Here is a 19,536-nt window from a genome sequence, read left to right on the forward strand (position 1 = left end):
GTCAAAATGCCATCATACATACACACGTATATAACGAGGGCATTTAACCCAGCATATATGCATGTCATTATGTTTGGTCTTAAGAAAGACAGTGTGAACGCCAAGTGAAACATAACTAAAGTTATTATTCTCTTTTTTTTGTCCAGACCAAAAGAACCAAGAGAATTGAACTACAAGTGTGAACACACCCTTAAGGAATATAATAATAATAATTCACAAAAAATGAGTCCAGACATTTTAAACAGAATGAATTTCAAATAGAATATTTGCATGTTATGCCATTTTCATTTTTATGTTAAACGTTTTTTTGAATTGTACATATTTAATTCTGCATTGGTAATGCTATTTGATTCTTGCAAATCTCTAGCAGTTCCATCATGAACCTCTAGGGGTTCACAAACCTCGAGAAAAGTTTCACGTACTAAACGCAAATTTAATTTTTGATCAGAATATAGCTTTCGCTTACCGACACCTTGTATTTACATGCAATACAACGCACACGCAAGTCTTTCACAGAGATAAGACAGAATAACAGGAGTGATTGTCTCATAAAAAGATTTATTTTCTGCCTAAATGTACAAAGGCAAGTTACAGTATTGTATAAAAAATGTAGCAATTTACACTTTACATGAGAGATCCCTAGGAAGAGAGAGTGAGACAGTGAGGAAAGCCAGAGAGAGATAAAGAGCGATGGTTTACAAAGAGAAATGGATCCAAACACAGAAATGAAGAGGTGTAAACATCTTTCTTTCAAGTACCAATGACTGACACTGCTCTCTATGGGCCTGGGGTGGGTGGGGCTTAATTAGTGATGTGGGTTGTGGGAGGGGCCTAATAAAAACAGAAAACTAAAGAGAAAAAAACAAATTCCCTCTTCTCTTCCCACAAGGATCGCAAAGGGAGGCTATATTAGCACCGTTGGAGACAAATCTGAACGAATGTTTGAACTGTTGAAACAAATCCGGCCGTTTCATCTTTCTAAAAGGAGAAAACATGAACTAGAAAAAACAACAGCAACAACAAAATGAAGAACCCTCAAAAATAAATTAAAAACAATCAAGCGCTTTTTCCTCAACAATTATGAATCAGGTCACCAGACAGCACAGGTTTACTGGCTAAACGCGCAAAGACAGAACAACTAAAAGTGAGGTTATTACTATATATAAAAATCCTAAGTCTCTCGTATTAGTGCGAGGCTTTTGAGACCAGTGCTGCAGTTTCACTTAAGTTACTGTTTAGGGTTTTAGTTAGAGAAAGCTGGTCCTAAATCAGCATAAAAATGTAAAGTTTTCCATCACAACGGAGAGAATGAAATAAAAATGGCTAAAAAAATCTGGCCCAACAAAATGGAAGTAATAAAATGTGCGATTTTTAACATTAGGTGCGGGATTGAAATTATCCCTCAATTAAAAATCTAAGGAGCAAAAAGCCGACCTTGCAGATACTGAACATTTGCTGACGATGAAGACGTGTTTTTCATGTTTAACACGGGGGGGGGGGGGAAAGCCGCTGTAAACGAATTACGTTAAGTAATGTCTTCTTCCCTGTGCCGCTCAATAATCAAGTTTGAATGCGGCTGAGAGCGATGAACATGCCAGGATGATTTAAAAGGCTCAGATTTCAATTATGCTCTCCTGAGAGTTTGCGATTCAGACAATAACTGTACGATGATGAACTGGAAAGACTAGCTTCAGATAGCACCAACTCCGGTCGTCCTTTCCCACAGTTCCCATCAATCCCTTGTGCCACTGCTTTTATGTCTCGCAGGGATGTGGACTAAAAAAATCTGTGACTTTTATTAAAATTGGCTTCAGTGAACGCAAAAAGATGTGCTTCTAAAACAGTTTCAAAGTAGAGTGACACTGACTTGAAGAGGAGGGGTAGAAAAAGTAGTTAAAAAACAAAAACACTTCCAATATAAAGCAGTTATACCAGCTAAACGTTGATATCATGTCAACAATGGTAGAAAAAAAGGCTAACAGACAAAAAAATAAAAGAGAGAGAGATAGTAAGAAAATCCGATAGCATTCAACAACCGTTTTTTAAAATAATTCCTTTGTACAATATATACAGAAAGCACATAGTGAGGGAGATAAGGAAGGACGCCTGCGCGTGTTGCTTTGCTCTGTTTGGGTTAATGCTTTTACCGAGTGCTGGATAAAACCATGCAGACGTACAGAAGAAAGCGTGTTTTCCAGGTGTGGTTTTCCTTGTTTGGCTCCGCGAGTCTGTGGATCAGAACCGACCCAAGGTTAAAGAAGTCCAGAAGATGGAAGCCAAATCTAAGCCTCTTTTGGGGTTATCTTACTCAAATCGCTCTTAGCTTTCAAGGTTTGCCCCGTTTCATACTTCAATCCGCAAGCAGCATATCAATGAAAACTGTCAATCATTGCAGGCCGGAAAAAATCCGTAAATCCAGTCCGGAAGTCAAAGTTCCTGCTTTTTTGTGGCACTTACAGCCAATGCTTCATCTTCCCTCCACCACTCGGATAATCCAAACGTCAGAAGGCCCATCATGCAACTGAAAATCAGGTCATCGCTTAAAGGGACAGTTCACCCAAAAATGAAAATGACCCCATTATTTACTCGCCCTGAAGTCATCCTAGGTGTGTATGACTCTTCTTTCAGACGAACACAATCAGAGTTATATTAAAAAAATATCCTGGCTCTTCCAAGCTTTATAATGGGAGTCAATGGCTTTTTCGGTTAAGTCCATAAAAGTGCATCCATCCATCATAAAAGTGCATCCATCCATCATAAAAGTGCATCCATCCATCATAAAAGTGCATCTATCATCATAAAAGTGCATCCATCCATCATAAAAGTGCATCCATCCATCATAAAAGTGCATCTATCATCATAAAAGTGCGCTTGTGTGAGAAAAAGATCGATATTTAAAACTTTATACAGTAAAATAACCAACTTCCGGCCAAACGAACGTACAAATTCCACTTAAGTTTAAAGCACAACTTATGATATGACAAGTAGTGTTCGTCACATTACTAGCATAAGTTGTGCTTTAGACTTAAGTGGAATTTGTATGTTTGTTTGGCCGGAAGCTAGTTATTTTACTGTATAAAGTTTTAAATATGGACTTTTATGATGGATAGATGCACTTTTATGATGGATAGATGCACTTTTATGATGGATGGACGCACTTTTATGATGGATAGATGCACTTTTATGATGGATGGACGCACTTTTATGATGGATAGATGCACTTTTATGATGGATAGATGCACTTTTATGATGGATAGATGCACTTTTATGGACTTCAAAACGGAAACCGGCCATTCACTCCCATTATAAAGCTTGGAGGAGCCAAGACATTTTGTAATATAACTCTGATTGTGTTCGCTTGAAGGAAGAATGTCATACACACCTAGGATGATTTGAGGGCGAGTAAACCATGGGCTAATTTTCATTTTTGGGTGAAGTATCCCTTTAACGACCGATGCGAAGCCCCGTCGCCCGTTTGAGAACAAAACATTAGCCTTGCACTGCAAAACGACCAATGCTAAGCAGCTAACGGAGTGACTTTGGGCGATTTGTTCATCAAAAATAAATGAAAAATCAAAAGGAACGTAAAAAGAAAGTAACTATAAACGTCAAAGACAGGGAAGTGCATTAAAAACTGCCTGTTGAACAAGGAACTCAAGTATGTTGAAACGATAGCTTCGCAACGGTACTGCCCTGAATGAGGAAATCAAGCCTTATCCACTTGCATAGTGTCCACAAAGAGATTGTGCATGTAAATGTGTGAAGATGAAGATGTTGGAATCCTTCGGGAGAAAAACAACAATAATCCTTATGGCTCTAGAGCAGCAGTCCAGAACATTAGCACTCCATGCTTTAAACACAATGTAGTGACTTCCAGGAATGTCTTAACATTCATTGAAGATTTCCCACACGCTGTAGGTCCGTGTGTGTTTTCCGAGAGCTTGCGCATCGTGTGTGTGTGTCTCCTCTCTCCTGAGTATGTTTCCAGCAGCACAGAGAGGGAGGCGTATGGATCTGCTTTTTCTCCTCTCTGACGCTGTTGGACGAAGGCGCCGAGAAGATGTCCGGGGAAAAAGAACCATAAAGAAATCAGGAACATCATTGAACTGATGTCATAAGCTCCACACCATGTCCTCATGTGAACCAGTCACATTTCTGCAGAAAAGCGGCTAGTCACTTCTCCCTGGAGAGGGAACGAGAACACATTTGAAAATTTGAAATCTCAAATATGAGACAATTTTAATAGCAGACACATACAGACAAACCAAATATTACTCAGACACTTTTACTAGTGTGTGCAGGACACAATAGTTCATTTATGTAAGTGAGGAGAGCAAAATAAAGTAAACTGACATATTAAACACAATAATTCTTCATACAGCGACTACCAGTAACATTTGGGAGCAAAAATGATTGGGACACTTTGAGCTGATCATGTTTTGCTGAAGTGTTTTTTCTTTAATAACTAATGCACCTTTTTACACCACAGACTGAACAACATGAAGCATTGCTTGGTGATTGGTTGAGCTAAACTGGTATTATCAAATTGTGTAGTTAAATTTAACAGCTGACAGATATTCAACATAATTCATGTGAGACAGTCTAACAGAAGGACGGACAAAACCAGTGAAATATCAACTGAGTTCTTCTCATATTTTATTACCATTTTATAAACTATAGCGAATAAACAAGTGATAAATGTTGAAGGTGTCTGAATATATTTTGGTTTGACTGTATATGCTTCATTATATGTGACTAAACAGACACATAACTTTGGTATATAAGAGATTTTCACCACTAGAGGACAGTAAAGACTGTACAGTCAAGAATCAGTCGAGGATAAAACACAATTTAGGGCTGGATGATACATCAATATTATTATGGTAGCAATATAAAAGTTAACTAACGTTGTGAATACTGTGCTGAATGTAATGCGCTTTTTATTGGCCATTAAGTTCCTAAAGACCGTGTTATTGAGTTCAGTTTATTTCTGCAGGTCATTTCTGTGAAATTGTTCTATTTAAAGAATTGGTTAAAAACACTGAAAAATATTAAATGTGCATGGACGTCCCCCATAGCATTTTGTTTTGTTGCACTCTTTACAACACTTTAAGGAAAAATATGCATATGGAAAATATTGCTGTTTATAACTATGCATTATGTTGTCCCACATTTAAAAAAAAAAAAGTTCAATTAGTGAAAAATGCAAGGAAATTGTATTATTTTACTACAATTTGCTTTAAATATTTTCCACCAAGCAACAATGGCAAAATAATGGTTCCTCTGATAAAAAACAACACATTTTTATACCATTTAAGGGCAAAAAAATAATGACATATACATTTAAAAGAGGTGAATATTATAATATATTTAGCTATATCGCCCAGCCCTAAAACGTATAAGCTAAATGTTTTCTGCTAGTAGATAAAGATTAACTATCTTACCATTCTCACCTCCGTGCTGGCGGGTAAAGTGAAGGGGCAGAGGCTTGTTGACTTGCAACAATGGCTGAAGAGGAGATACCTGTGAGAAACACCTGAATTATGATCAGTGGATATGAAACGGTTTACTCAGAGTCAACACCAGCTACTGTGCTAACATACATGTCTAACTCACTGATTATACAAATCATCAACCTAAACTAAGCTACAGTCAAATCACTGTATTCAGACACCTTCAACATTTCTCACATTATCAATAGTTTATAAAATGGTAATAAAATATGAGAAGAACTCAGTTGATATTTCGCTGGTTTTGTCCGTCCTTCTGTTAGACTCTCACACATGAATTATGTTGAATATCTGTCAGCTGTTAAATTTAACTACACAATTAGATAATACCAGTTGTATCAAACAATTACCAAGCAATGCTTCATGTTGTTCAGTCTGTGGTGTAAGAAGGTGCATTAGCAATTAAAGAACAAACACTTCAGCAAAACATGATCAGCTCAAAGTGTCCCAATCATTTTTGCTCCCATATGTTTACAGGTAGTCGCTGTATGAAGACTTTTTGGGTATAATATTTCACAGTGTACTTTATTTTGCTCTCCTCACTTACATAAAAATATATCTGGTGTCTGAATAATGTTTGGTTTGACTGCATTTTTAATTGCGTACCTGTAGCATAAGACAGGTCGTACTGTCCTGGGAGTAGTGGGTAGCCCAGATGATGGTGGGAAGGCATGATCCGCTGAGAAGGTGAAGATCTTGGACGTTCACCGTCTCTTTCTCGGTCACTCCCACTTCGGTCTCTTTCATGGGGCATCTTTTCACCCACTGTGGGAGATTTGCTCTTGTACTGGTTAGCATGCTGATGCAAGATGTCCAGGGCTTTGGACTCAGACGCAGACTTGCCGCTCACCGTAGGACTGGCACGAGCCTTCTCACCCTCCTCACCAGGGGGCATCTTACTGCCATATGGAGAAAACGAGTACCCTGGCGACAGGTACGATCCTAAAGAAAGGTGAAATTAACAGTGTCCCTTTAAATATCAGCATTCTGGTTATAGGTGAAATTACATATTACAAAAATTAGGGATGCACGATATATCGGCCACTATATCGGTACCGATATATGTTCATTTTTAATGTTATTGTTATCGGCCTGATAAGAAAACATGGCTGATATACAAGTACTGACATATGTATAATTCTATATGTACATATAGTTTCTCTTTATGTATGTGTGTATATATGACATGCATGTTTATGTATAATTTGTAAGCATTTCAATATTGTAATAAAAAAAAATTGGACGATATATTAAAGCCGATAAATAATGGATTATTTCCTTCAGCTGAGACACTTCAGATGCAACATGTTGGTTTTGAATTGCTTGAAATATGATTGGAATCACTTCAATAAATAGTTCAGTGCAGCTCAAGTGTGTCATATCGGCTACATAAAATTAAAATGAGAACATTATAATTGTGTGCTTGGGACATGGCTTTTAACAATGAGACTTGTTTTTGTAATCAGGCACTCAAATTATATAAATATTTGGATTTATCGGCCAATATACTGGTTATCGGCTTTCAAATATGAAGAATTATCGGTTATCGGTATTATCGGCCAAAATTTTCACATTGGTGCATCCCTACAAAAATAAATAAATAAATCACTGCAAAAAACGTAGTTAGCTCAACAAAAGGACTTACCAGGGTAATTCTGCATCATGACAGTAGGCATCCCCCTGTATCCCGGATGGCCGGTGTCATAACCTTGACCATAGGGGTATCCGTGCATATAAGACATGTATGACTGGTGCTGCTGCAGAGGTGAGGAAAACTGCATATGTGCTCGTGGATCTTTGCTAACTCCTCTATGCTCCTCTGGGGCTGATGAAGTTCGTGGTTCTGCCACTTCTTTATTTTCCTCTTTAGAGGAAGTGTCTTTATGACGTGACCTTTCATCTTTGCCCTTCCGGTCTCTCTCACGGTCTCTGTCCCGATCTCTGTCCTTTTCTCGCTCACGATCCCGTTCTCGCTCTTCCTTCCACCTCTCCTCATCAATCTGTTTCTGAGCGTCAGGGTACTTGCTGGGGTAAACGTAGGGCCACAGTCGAGAGTCTGGCTCCTGGAAAAGAAAGTGGAGTTAGAAATGCTAGTTATTAAAGAAAGGTAAGTGCGTAGTAAGGGTTCTTATAACTAGTAGGGCTGTCAAATAAAAATTTGAATTTCGAATATTCGTTGAATTAAAAAAAAAAGTTCATTTGAATTTTTGTTGTCAAGATGCGCGTGAGACATGATGATAATGTAACTTCCGCGGTGTGTTATTATCACCTTATCCAGTTTATATATAGTTTGTGCAGTGCGGCTGCGTTGTTAATTTGAAAACTGGCGGGAAAAGGCTTCAGCTGATGAAAACACTCAGTTGGAGACAAAAATTGTGCAACAACATTTTTGACCAAACCTGCACATCGGTCAGAGCTGAGCGTGTGTTACTTCAGCTGAAAACACTGTCAACAGAAAGCGCTCGGCACTCGCTCAGATCAAGATGAGCGTCTGGTGTTTATGAAGAGCAATATGTAGATATGGTGAGTAGAAGTGAGTGTTTCTGAATGGCAGTTTGCTGTTGTGTGTTCATGTAGTAACAGTTACATTACGATGTGTGTTGAAGCGTGTTTTCTCACGTTACTAAAGCACTTACACAGTTTTATGCACTATTGTAACCTAATTTTTCTTACATGCACATTAAGGAAATTATATTTTATTTAAGAACAAATGTTTAAAAAGTAAATGTCATTTCATTTCAATAAAAGGTGCAAATGCTTATATCTGGTTTATATTTGCTTATTTGCTCTTGTGGGCATAGGATACAATAAAGTACTTTTTTCCTCTAACATTAAGTATTGCATTTAGAATTCTAATATAATTTGAATTTTGCTAATATTTAAGAAAGAAATTTGAATTAAGCGTTTCAGCCATTTTGACAGCCATGTTCTTAAAATGTCACTCAAGAGTTTTACATTTCTCAAGAAAGCCATAAAGGTTAAAACTATGATGAAAATGACTCTATAACTGGTATTGTAGAAAGAAACCAAAATAATGTTTAAGCAATGTTTAAGTTCCATACCTGTCTATACATGTACATTGCCTGCTCCATAGCCGATCTTCCAGACTCGAGGCCTGATTTCTGCTCATCCTTTGTATGATGGCCAGCTTCACTTAGCTTCATTTTCAAACCCTCACCTTGCTGGGTCTGTCCCTTGCCATCTTCCCCTTTGGGGATAATGACTGACTTGCCAGGCTCTGAGGGATCTTTGGGCTTGCTCTGCTGGGACGGCTTGCCCAAGTCTGAGATGCTTGGCGCCTTAGACAATGTTGGCGGAACCAAAGCTTTCTGTTTCCATTCTTCCTGCTTAATGGAGGCTTCCCTGTCCTTCTGAGCAGCCTCTGATTTCTTCTCTGCAACACGATGCTGCTCAGCAGCTTGTCGTTGTCGGTCCTCACACTGTTGCCTGTAAGCTGGGCTTGTGTTCATCAGGTGGTTGTGATAGGCCTGATCTGGTGAATAGCCAAAGGGAGGTACATAAGCATACTGATTGTAATAGAGGGGCTGCATGAACATGCTAGAACGCTGTTGAATGACTGAAGGCTGCTGTTGCGGTTGCTGTTGAGAGGACACAACTATATCTGGCTTTCGTTCTTCAGGTGGTTCTGATTTGCCCTTGTCAATCCCTGGTTCTGGTTCCTCCTCTTTTTTCACCTTCACTGCAACTTCTTGCAATGTTGTGGCAGGGTTAGAGACTCCTGGACTGGGGTTTGTGTTGCTATAATTGGGCGAGTAGTATGTATCGTAACCTGGAAAATAAGAGGGGTCTTTGTTTGGTGGTTGGGATGGAAATAGAGATTTCTTGGCACCTTCCCGAACTGCCTGATCCTCAGACTTCACCTTTATACCATCCACTTTGCCCTCGCCATCCTCCCCTGCATCTGAGATGTCAGAGTATGCTGGGCTATTGGTCTTCACAGAAGAGTTATCTGCCCCATTTTGGGTAACCACATGCAGTGGGGTAAGAGGCTGTGCCATCCCACCACTTTCTATTCGACTAGCCACGCCAATAGAAGGACTGGGGGAATTGTCAGAAAAGCTGTAGATTTTGTCTGCCTCTGCTTTCATGCTGGCTAGCCGACTTTGATGTGGATCCGTGGATCCATTTAACAGTCCCTCACTCTTACTGCCTTGGTCTGAGCTTTCAGAATATGGGCTCTTACCTTCTTCAGGTTTCCCTCCTTTGGAAGGGGCTTTTGGACTGTCGCCTTCCTTACTGCCCTCCTTCTTTTTCTTATCTTTCTTTTTCTTGTCCTTAGAACCGCTCAAGACTGGGTTAATCGAGGGATCTCCTATTACTGCAGGTTTGGGTTGAATGGACTTTAGTTGGGGGCTCTTGCTAATGGACTGGACCACAGAGCCCATACTGGCGGATGAGCCAGAATTGGGAGCAGGGAAGCCAGAGGTTGGTAAGTTGTACAACTGCTGTGGAGGTAAAGAGGGAACCAGGGGTCTTGCGGACTTCATTGCCTTCTGAGCAAGTTTGTCTGCCTTGGTACTACTCCCAGACTTCTTAGCTTTGTCCAAGCCTCTTTTATCATCAATGCCATCGTTGCTCGCCTCATCTGTAAGACATGGGCCATCCTCACAGCCATCCAAGGGCACAACAGAGTCATGCTCAGTTTCTGGTTTCTTCTTGCCAGGCTGCTTGGAGCTGAACTTTCCTGATGAGGGTGATTGGCTTTGGGCATCAAATCCTCTACCTTTGGGTGTGTTTGACCTTGCAGGAGATGCACAACCCTTCTGGGAAATGGATGCACCATTGCAACTACCTGACTCGGGTTGCAAAGTGGAGTCCTCACCATACTCACTATCACCATCTATGTCCAGCTTGATATCATCATCATTGTGGGCACGAGACTGGTGATATTTAAGTCCATTAATGTGCTTGTACTTCTTGTTGCAGTTGGGATGGGGGCAATCAATGAGAACCGGTGAGGGGCAGCTGCGATCTAAAGAAGGGGGCAAGGATTCAGCTTTGATGTTGGACAGGGGAAGAATAGTATGAGGTATTCCACTATTCGAATTGGTTCGCATTCGTTTGCTACCCTTAGTGTCCTCAGAACTTGAATTGGGCTCCATGTCTGAGGCAGGTTTGTTCTTGCGTTTGTTAGCAGATGATGGACTAGCCTTTATATCCTCAGGGTTGCTGTTTGGTGGGGTTCGTCGCTCAGAGGAATTCTGACTGCCCCGTCGCCCTTTGCTGTTCAACGCGCCTCGAGTCTTGCTGTTGTTGCTGCCTTTGTTATCAGAAGAGTTACTGTTTTCATTGACTGGCGTATTGCTATTGGGCCTCATTCTTTTACCCCGTCCACGGCCATTCCTCATCTCCAGGTCACTTGTGGGTGACTCACAGAACCTGAAGAAGAGTAAGGGAAAAATTATGAAATTATGAATTAATAAATAATAATAAATAAATAATTATGAAATTATGAAAATTATGAATATGAAAAACGACTTCCATAGACATTAAAGGGATAGTTCACCCAAAAATGAAAATTAGCCCATGATTTACTCACCCTATCCCTTTAAATTCAGAATCAATAATCAAATAAATAGGTGCCATCCATTTTCTACCTAAAACTCACAATTATCTGCTAACCACAAAGGCTGCTAACAGTCCTGCAGAGATTCTAGGATGAGAAATGGCCTCTCTTCTAAATCAGCCACTACATTTGGATGCTATAAGTGCTTCTCCAGTGGGCCCCTGGAGAGCCAGCAACGTGCTGTGCGTTTTTATCCTCTCGTTATCCCTGATCTAGACAGCAATGCTTGTTCTGATGAATGGCACGCAGTACCACACTGCTGCAGGATTAAGCCAGGGTGACCTGGCTGCTGATTAGATGCAGTGTGATAACATCCTCCAACAGATAAGACACAAGAGCAACCAAAGTGCTTGATCAAAGCACAGGCATTGAACCATAGTAAAACAAAGCCGTTAGGAAAGCTACCTCAGGGCCCCCAGTCCTCAGAACAGAACTGAGATTTATAAGGACCAGCAGAATAACAAGATAATATACATCACAGGTTGATATGTAATGTTAGAGATATTTAACAGGAGAAAAACTCTGTCGGGAGTTGTCCTGTGGGTTAGAAGGAACTAGATAGGCAATGGTCATAATTTGGTTGTTAGTTATACAACAATTTCATGACATGCTGCTGTTTTTTTAATGTCTCAAGGCATGATTTTCAGATGGTGCGTGAAGTCACTGTGTACAGCTCTGTAAATTGTCATCTCCCTCTAACTAACTGGATCACAAGTTGACACCCAAATCATTGCTGTCACTTTATGAGTTAAAAATGTAGGACTATAAAAATCGGTTGTTTACACTAAAGGTCCTTGCACACTGAGTCTGAAATTCTCATTTGGTGAAAAAATAAATATGACCTCATGTTGTGTCGATCACATTTACACAGTGCCTCCGACATTTTCGTCCGCCATAAAAAAATGTGGATTAGGTTCAATATGCGTTTTTTTGCATCCGTAGCAAGCATTTTGTGTTTTGACAATTTAGAGCCACCGTAAAAGCGATCGCCAAAATCCAGACAGGATCAATTGGTTCACTGAAATTGGTGTCGTCTTTTTAATATGAGGCTCCAGTATCGCTAGCAAAGTATCAAACTGAGCCACTGACATCCTGAAGTAAACTTTGAATCGCTTGGGATAATCCTGCAGCAAACTCTCCTTCATCTCTACACAATCTCAGGATTGGATGGACCCAATTTTTCCTCTTTCTTTTTCTCTTTTTAAGAAGAGAGAGGACAAACAAAATCATCCTCACTGCTTGAAGACTCCATTTTGAATTGGTTCGCAACGGATTAATTAATACGTATCGGACCCAGTGTGGAAGGTTTCTGTGCTTGACAAATTTTTAGGGTGACGAATACAAAAAAAGTGCACACGAAAATTCCGACTCCGTGTGCAAGGAACTTAAAGGTGCATTTTGTAATATTTAGGAGGATCTGTCGACAGAAATGCAATATCATATTCATAACTATGTTTTCAGTGGTGTATAAAGACCTTACTAAATGAATCGTTATGTTTTAATTAGATTAGAATGAGTAATTTCTATCTACACACACCGCGGGTCTCCTTACATCGACATGTTTCTACAGTGGCCCTGAACGGACAAACGCATTTCATCACTATGTTATTCTTCGTGCAAAGTCGTTGCTAAAGTCAGCAAATAAAACACTGACACAATGATGAACAAGTAAAAATAATATTCGCAATAACATATCGTTTAACTGAATAATTAAGTTAACCTAATTTCTTAATTGATCTTTGTAAAGCATCCTCATTGTTTAACTGGCTACTCTCTGCTGTCTCAGACGATGACATCACTTCCTGTCGGCCACCGTAACTTCTGTTGGGTGCAATTCACATCCTCACCACTAGATGCAGCTAATATTTACACACTGCACCTTTAAGTGTCAAATCTCTCAGTGGAGAATTCTGCAATCAGGATAGCAGGAACTCAAAAATACAGGAATGTCTTTCACATTCATCATTAATTGTTTTAATCTGTTCCAAAGACTACATGTGACTCAAAGCAGCTCTGACTGGAATGCAAACATATAGAGGAAACGCATATGAACGCACTGCATCATCTTCACCGGTGCTCTCCCCAGGGGTTAATGCTGTGTTAGTAATGTTTGCCTGCAGCCAGAAGATAAACTGCACCATGGAAATACAGCCTTTTCTGGAACATTACGATTAGAACCAGAAGCTCCCTCCTAAGGCAGTCTCTCTTAAATGTACACAGTATTATGTACAGCAAATTATTTGTACCATGCAGTGCTGGTATTTAACCTTGGGCAGGTTACAGCATGATAAAAACATCTAAATGTTGGAGTGTCTCTACTGTAAAAGGCACGTGGAAGGTCAAAAAAGGACCATAGCTCATTATTATTGCCTCAAGCTATAATAACCCTTATTCTAAGGGTCATGCGAGAAGTTCACGGCATTAGGACCCAGAAGAATCGTAACTTAAATGCTGGTCTGTAAGGGACTACTAATGCTTTAGATCGATGCAAGACCGAGAAAAGAATAGGGAGGATGGGAATCAATTCCTTCATGATGTTGCATTTCAAAAGGTGAGTGTCAGCAGGGGGTGGGGGGTCATTTTGACACATTACCCTCCAGTGCTTCCTACATTACTGCAAAATCCCAGAGGAGATGAAAGGGTCTAGCAGGAGTGTGTAGTGGCCAGAATAAATTCAAACAGATATACGGTATAGAGCAACAAAGCACAATCTATAAATAGCCCTAACTTGTAGCAATAGCGATCCACTGTAAATAGGCGCTCCAGACTTCGACTAAATGGTATCATTTTGCGACCTTTTTTGACTGAACATTTGGACTGTTGCCACAAAATCACCCAAATCTCTTTGATTATGCGCTGTCATTTGCGTTGCGTATGAGAAATATCTTTTTAACTGTGCGGCGCGGAGCATTATCAGCTCGGCTGATCTCGATCACACCAACATTATTAAACAGAGCTGCGCGATCCACATTTGAATTCAACATCTCTATTATAAACCCAGAGATGACTGTGATTTAAACTAGTTTAAAGCCAGATGACATTCTCAACATATTGACGCAAAAAACAGGAGAAACATTGCTCCAAGAACAAACCAGTTGGAAGACATTTCACTCCAGAACTTATGAATTAATTGTAGTAAAACAAACGTTTTTTTGGCAGAAATATGCCTGTATATATTCATATTAAATACTGTTATATTAATATAGTCATGTATAAATGCATTAAATGTCTAGGAGTAATGCAGTAATGTGTTTGTTTAGAAGTTATGGCATTTTTTTGTTGCATTTATTTATTTATTTTGCATTTATATTTATACTAAATGTTTGATAACACATACAATAGGTTTATAGAGAATCTACCATTAGTTTATTACTGTGGTAGTGAAGAGTCATGCATTGTTACCTGGGTTAACACAATCTACAAATGTATGATACTATGGAAGAACAATGGTACATTTTAATGAGCAAGTAAAAAACAGAAGCAAGTGCTGTCCAGTTACAACTCAGCTGCACTGTCAGAATATTAAAAGAATTATGTTTTTACACTTTTTACAGATGTAGTTTATTTACACAAATGTACATTTGCATCCTGACTTAAGCTTTTTTGTTTTACTGTTCATTTTCATGATGAGACTAAATCAAACACTTCTTGTTGCCATTGTGGTGACGAACGACTCCTAACATTGTGTGGCAGTAAAATAATGTGATTTTCAGAGAGAAAATTATAAATGTACATATTTCAATATATATTTTCATAATTTTTCAGGAATTGTTGAATTTATTTTAAACGCTTGTAAGTCTGAACCAGAATATCAAGATATTTGATTATTTTGCATATGATGGTGAAAAGTAAAGGTAAAATAAAAAAAGCACCACCATGTTATATGTATAATAAATATGTTTGAGTATAACAAAGATGTAGCCCTTCTAGATTATTCTATCCCTTTACACTGCATTGGTAACATTTAAGTAGTGAGTAATATTAATTAACAATATGTACTTACTATAAGACTAGGGTTTTGTTGAGGATTATTTGCATGTAATTATGAATGATTTACTGTTATTACTATGGTAAGTACATGTAACAAAGACAGTAAAATAAAGTGTTGCCCTGAATTTGTATGGCAAAACTGTGCCAACTTTGAATAGGTTTCCATTTCATAGCAAACTAAACATATGTATTCATAAATTAGGTTGAATTAACCCTACAAAAACAGAACAGGCTTGTGTTTTATAACGTCCTCTTACCGTGGAGGTGCCCAGTCATGTCGAGTGCAGTCTAAAAGGGTGCCCACGTACGTCTTGTTCCTCCAGGTCACATTTACAACCAGCATACCTGAAGAAAAGACATCAACATAGGAAATAAGACCTCAAGCACTGAAACGCATATAACAAAGTTGATTTCTCTTGCTTGACTAGCTGAATGATGCTGGACGAGAGGAAACGCCAGCTGAGATCACCTCAGGTCAGATATCTAATGAGATCTGGGTTTAGATGCAACAAATATTACGCCCGTGAGCACGATCAGAATATTTAGACTAGTTGGCGAACAGATAAATGACTGTATACAAGTATACTGCAGATTTTACATTCATCAGCACAATGTCCAAATCTAGAACACCTCGTGTAGAGACCACAGGAGCAGCTGTTGGTGTGCAGAAGTAAAGAAGAGACACTGGTCTGACATTGCTGTAGCATCTCTCTCTCTCTCTCTCTCTCTCTCTATAAATATATATAAATATATAGTCAAACCAAATTATTTAGACACCAGATATATTTTTTGATATTGTTTTACTAGTGTGTTCAGGACACAATAGTTCATTTATGTAAGTGAGGAGAGCAAAATAAAGTAAACTGTGACATATTATACACAATAATTCTTCATACAGCGACTACCTGTAAAAATTTGGGAGCAAAAATGATTGGGACACTTTGAGCTGATCATGTTTTGCTGAAGTGTTTTTTCTGTAATTGCTAATGCAGCTTTTTACACCACAGACTGAACAACATGAAGCATTGCTTGGTGATTGTTTGAGCTAAACTGGTATTATCTAATTGTGTAGTTAAATTTAACAGCTGACAGATATTCAACATAATTCATGTGTGAGACAGTCTAATGGCACTTTTTCACTGCATGGTATGGCGCGGTACTGCTAGCTTTAAATGGTACCACCTCTTTGTTGAGGTTCATAGCGTACCGTACCGATACTAAAATGTGAAGTGAAAACACTGCAGATCACTGAATGGTCAGACAGAATCGTCACTACCAGCGTCATTGTATTTGCGAGACATCAAACCCGCTAGATGTAAATAGCTAGTAACAGCCAGCGCTGTAGCACCTGTTTTAAAACTACTTGCTTGACGTAAAAAAACTGGAAAAAAATGGCTGAAACGTGGTCAGTGGATGAGAAGCACAGACGTTCCTCTCGTTGGTTGCCGAGGAGCGGATAAACTATTATAACGATCAGTCATAATCCCACCCACTTTGATGCGGTACTAACGAGATATATCCAGCTGCAGACCCGCAGCACCACCAGTTTCAGAACCCCAGTGCCAGAACCCCAGCGCCAGAACCGGAAGTGAGGGAGGGGCGGAATTATTTACAATGACACAAGCATGGTTATGTTTGCAAGTATTTAAAATATTAAAAATTGTTGCACCTTTTAAATAATATTTAGGGTATGTTTTATTACACAGTGAGTCACTGCTCGTTGTATGAACTATAACTGGTATGTGACAAATAAAGAGCAAGACAGTGCTCGTGTTGTTTGAAGACGTGAGAGTGCGCGCGCGCGGCCGGGGCTCTCTCTCTCTCTGCTCGTTAAGCGCCCTGTCATGCGCAGCAGTCATTCTATTCCGCCAAAAAGCGGACGATCTGACGGGTTTTAGAAGATTTAATACAACCTGAAACTAAAAAACAGACCCGACCTCTATTTGAGACCGGACTTATATTTACCCAGACCTGCAGCCACACCAGGCGTGTAAAGAGACAATCGTCTATTTGGGACTCGGCTATTAATTGAAGTACGGTACATTTTTATGGTTTCTTTTAAAACAATGCCGGATTTTCTCTCTCTTTTTAGATTTTTGACATTATTTTACATAAAGAAAAATGCATGCTGCACATGTTCTTGTGAAATAAAGTATATTTTATATAAAATGACCATAAGTTTCAAGCATTATTTTCACGATCAGGAAGTAACTCTCATAATACAATAAAACGGATAACTATATAGAATTATATTACACAAAATCAATGTTTTAAATGCTTATTGTACTATACCTTAATGTATCATTATAATAAGTATAAAGTATGACATTTCGTGTGTAATAATGACGTTTCGTGTCTAAGCAAATTACGCTCCAAAACGTTAGGTGGCGTTACTCGGTTTAGAACGTAAGCTCCGCCCCTCACTTCCGGTCCTGGCGCTGGTGTTAGAACGTAAGCTCCGCCCCTTACTTCCGGTTCTGGCGCTGGGGTTCTGAAACTGGTGGTGCTGCGGGTCTGCAGCTGGATACTATTGGTACTAACTGCAGTGGAAAAGCAACCGAGCTAAATAAAACCGAGCCGTGCCGAGTCGTACCACGCAGTGGAAATGCGAGCCGAGCCGAACCGTACTGAGCCGAGCCGAACCGTACTGAGCCGAGCCGAGCTGTACTGAGCCGAGCCGAACCGTACTGAGCCGAGCCGAACCGCAGTGGAAAAGCGAGCCGAGCCGAACCGTACTGAGCCGAGCTGTACTGAGCCGAACCGTACTGAGCCGAGCCGAAACGTACTGAGCCGAGCCGAACCGTACTGAGCCGAGCCGAAGCGTACTGAGCCGAAACCGTACTGAGCCGAGCTGAAACCGTACTGAGAAAATTGAGCCGAGCCAAAACCGTACTGAGAAAAGCGAGCCGAACCGTACTGAGCCGAGCCGAAACCGTACAATGCAGTGGAAAAGCGAGCCGAGCCGAACCGTACTGAGCCGAGTCGAACCGTACTGAGCCGTACCATGCATTGGAAAAACGCCATAACAGAAGGATGGACAAAACCAGTGAAATATCAACTGAGTTCGTCTCATATTTTATTACAATTTTATAAACTATGGTGAATAAACTGTGATAATGTGTGAGATGTTGAAGATGTCTGAATATGTTTGGTTTGGACTGGATTCAGCGTCGGAGTCCCGGATGTCCAGATCTGTCAACATTATTTCCAGTTCCTGCAGGTCGTGAGCATCAGCTTGACATAGTGCAGCGAACTCGAGATAGAGAGACAGAGAGATGGAAGAGTGACGGAGATTAGCCAAGCGTCACTGAGCCTCCTGTAACACCAGGGGGCAGCAGGGGCATCTTTTAAAGACACACACACATTTTTTTATATCAGGAAACATGAAGTGACCAGGAATATGGTACACACCTCTGCGACTCAAATCCTCAAAGCAATTCCACCGTGCACACACACACACACACACACACACACACACACACACACACACACACACACACACACACACCCAACCCCTAAACCTACCCATCACTCACACACACACACACACACACACACACTGACCCCTAAACCTACCCATCACACACACACACACACACACACACACACACACACACTAACCCGACCCCTAAACCTACCCATCTCACACACACACACACACACACACACACACACACACACACACACACACACACATTAACCCGACCCCTAAACCTACCCATCTCACACACACACACAATTACCCGACCCCTAAACCTACCCATCTCACACACACACACAATTACCCGACCCCTAAACCTACCCATCTCACACACACACTAACCCGACCCCTAAACCTACCCATCTCTCACACACACACACACACACACACACACACACACACACACACACACACACACACTAACCCGACCCCTAAACCTACCCATCTCACACACACACACACACATTAACCCGACCCCTAAACCTACCCATCTCACACACACACACACATTAACCCGACCCCTAAACCTACCCATCTCACACACACACACACATTAACCCGACCCCTAAACCTACCCATCTCACACACACACACAATTACCCGACCCCTAAACCTACCCATCTCACACACACACACACACTAACCCGACCCCTAAACCTACCCATCTCTCACACACACACACACACACACACACACACACACACACACACACACACACACACACACACACACACACACACTAACCCGACCCCTAAACCTACCCATCTCACACACACACACACACTAACCCGACCCATAAACCTACCCATCACACAAAACTTTCACATTTTCAAAAATACTCGTTCTGTATGATTTATAAGCTTATTTCCTCAATTTCAGTCCACAGCGACACAAGTCCCCATGAGTGTGTGTGCATTCAGGGTTAAGTCCCCACCGGGATAGAAAAAAACACACACACACCAATCAAG

At 40.3% G+C, this 19,536-nt stretch overlaps 1 protein-coding gene across 7 annotated transcripts in view; it reads right to left on the bottom strand.

Moving 5' to 3' along the window:
• Positions 1-538: 538 nt before the first annotated feature.
• znf609a (zinc finger protein 609a) overlaps positions 539-19,536 on the bottom strand; it is a 157,299-nt gene continuing 138,301 nt past the window's right edge. For 3 of the 7 annotated variants that reach the window (XM_077235432.1, XM_077235431.1, XM_077235430.1), the window contains exons 3-8: positions 15,345-15,432; positions 8,573-10,910; positions 7,156-7,573; positions 6,117-6,452; positions 5,454-5,523; positions 3,242-4,183 (exon numbers count right to left, since the gene is read on the bottom strand). In XM_077235432.1, the coding sequence (XP_077091547.1) occupies positions 4,174-4,183; positions 5,454-5,523; positions 6,117-6,452; positions 7,156-7,573; positions 8,573-10,910; positions 15,345-15,432 (3,260 nt within the window). In that variant the 3' untranslated portion in view covers positions 3,242-4,173. Of the gene's footprint in view, positions 4,184-5,444; positions 5,524-6,116; positions 6,453-7,155; positions 7,574-8,572; positions 10,911-15,344; positions 15,433-19,536 lie in introns of all 7 variants that reach the window. The other 4 variants (XM_077235428.1, XM_077235426.1, XM_077235427.1 and 1 more) reach the window with 2 other exon arrangements.

This window comes from Siphateles boraxobius, unplaced genomic scaffold (assembly GCF_051911475.1).
Source record: "Siphateles boraxobius isolate OS27281-9 unplaced genomic scaffold, OSU_SipBor_1 191, whole genome shotgun sequence".
NCBI lineage: Eukaryota > Metazoa > Chordata > Actinopteri > Cypriniformes > Leuciscidae > Siphateles > Siphateles boraxobius.